Source organism: Galeopterus variegatus, unplaced genomic scaffold (assembly GCF_000696425.1).
Source record: "Galeopterus variegatus unplaced genomic scaffold, G_variegatus-3.0.2 Scaffold49565, whole genome shotgun sequence".
NCBI lineage: Eukaryota > Metazoa > Chordata > Mammalia > Dermoptera > Cynocephalidae > Galeopterus > Galeopterus variegatus.
This window is the reverse complement of record NW_007775676.1, coordinates 216-2,200: the sequence shown is the minus strand read 5'-3', so window position 1 is coordinate 2,200 and position 1,985 is coordinate 216. Positions and strand designations below refer to the sequence as shown.

Here is a 1,985-nt window from a genome sequence, read left to right as displayed (position 1 = left end):
AAGTGCTAGAGAGAGAAGCAGAGAGAGAGGGAAGGGGAGGCGGGATGTCAGAAGAAAAGGCAAGTAGAGAAGGTCTGCCTCATGGACAGACCGTTTCTTGAACTTGTCCGTTCGATTTTGTCATGGCTGTGAGGTTAGAGAAAGAAAAGGAGCCACGTGCCTGCAGGAAGCCATCTCACTCCCACCTGCCCCGTCCCCTTATTCTTATACACACGTGACTCCATTTGTGTCCTAGCCTCTAGGGTCTCAGCATCTTAGCATTTGTGCCACCTTGGCCCCGGGCAGCACCAGTGGTAGAACTTGGTGCAGACCCAGTTTGGCTGCTGCCGGACTTCCCTGTTCCATCGTCAGGACCTCTGCCCTTGCCTTTGGTCCATGGAGGAATGTCCCCAACACTGCTGCCTGTGCCTAGTTACCCTGGGCCAAAATGTCCCCTGTTGCCTGTCCCAGAGTCCAGCAGAGTCCAGCCTTTCTCTCCTGTCTCCTCTAGCGTGTCCATTTTCCCCCCTGCTGTGTGCTCCTTTAGCCTCATCCCTCACATTTCGTGGGTGAGGAAACCGAGGTGCAGAGGTCTCTCACCATGACTTGCCCCCAGCCGCAGGGCCAGTAAGGATTATGGTTAGGATTTGAACCCGAGTCTCCGAGTAATCCCCCACTGCCCTGCTGCCCTGCTAGGGAGGCAGTGTCGCCCTGCTGACACCTGCTCCTTAGATTCCCCAGCATCCCTGTGAAGGGTGCAGGGCAGACACCCAAGGGCCAGTTTCACTAACGGGAAGCCAGGGGCTACGGCACTGGAGTGTAAGTGTGTGGAGGGGAAACGAAGGGTGACCATGAAGTTTGCAGTTTCATGGTGACTTTTGACAAACTGGACGTTTTCTGGATAAGGATCTTGTGTTGCCCAGTGGCGACAGCCGAGACTGAGGACGTTTGCAAAGAGCAGACGCCACTCTAACTGTGCCCACTTGGCTCCTGCAGCCCATCACCACGGGAGGGGTCACTTACCGGGAGCAGCCGTGGCACAAGGAGTGCTTTGTGTGCACCGCCTGCAAGAAGCAGCTGTCCGGCCAGCGCTTCACAGCTCGGGATGAGTTCGCCTACTGCCTGAGCTGCTTCTGTGACTTGTATGCCAAGAAGTGTGCTGGCTGCACCAACCCCATCAGCGGTGAGTTCCCAGGAACCTCCACTTCGGTGCACGTTGGCTCTCCTTTGCCGAGCAGTTTGAAGGTTGAACAAGGCCTAGCATTTTAGCCTGTGACTGATACATCCACTCGAGTGCTGCACACAGCAGACTTTTGTCCCCGAATGCTTTCCTCCACTTAGTGTACCGTGTGCACATCAGCAGGTAACTGACTCCTTCCCCTCTTGCCCACAGATCACTGAAAACCACATGGCCTGTTCTCAGGATTATTGTCTCTGCTTTGGATTGAATTATCTCCAAAACTGCAGCCTGAGTCAGTGACAACCATATAAGCATTTATACAAGCATTTTATAAATAAAAACCGGCAGTTTCAGGCTTAGCAGCTGTGCTGTGTGCTTAGAAGTGCTCCATGGCATCTTAGTGAGACTTTTCTACCACAAGACTGTAGCTATAGGGAGATAGAGGGCATGTTCTAAATACTTTTTTCATATCATATCCCCCAAAGAGTTTGGCAAAGTAAAAGCCCAAAATCTGGTTGGCTGGCAGAGTAGGCACTGTGCTAAACTATTAGATATGTCAAAGAAGTCAGTGTGAAGAACAGATGGCTTTGGACTAAAGTCCTTTAAGTGTTTGCCGCATATTGCTACACAAATCAGTGACTGGGTGGGGAGAGAAAAGTGTGAGTATTCTATAGTGTCACAGGAAAAGTTCCGTGATGTGGGATTTCCAACCCTGTTACATTCCGTTATCAGTTCATCCCTATCAGAGGAAGTGACAGACACACGCAACACACAGTGACCTGGCCAATGGCCGTCCTATGTGGCTTTGCAATGTAATGACACAAAC

At 51.7% G+C, this 1,985-nt stretch overlaps 1 protein-coding gene across 1 annotated transcript in view; it reads left to right on the top strand.

Moving 5' to 3' along the window:
- Nucleotides 1-1,248, top strand: part of LOC103584306 (four and a half LIM domains protein 2-like) — a 2,376-nt gene extending 1,128 nt beyond the window's left edge. The window contains exon 2 of the mRNA XM_008565367.1: nt 976-1,248. Coding sequence (XP_008563589.1) covers nt 976-1,248 — 273 coding nt within the window. The remainder of the gene's footprint in view (nt 1-975) is intronic.
- Nucleotides 1,249-1,985: the final 737 nt, after the last annotated feature.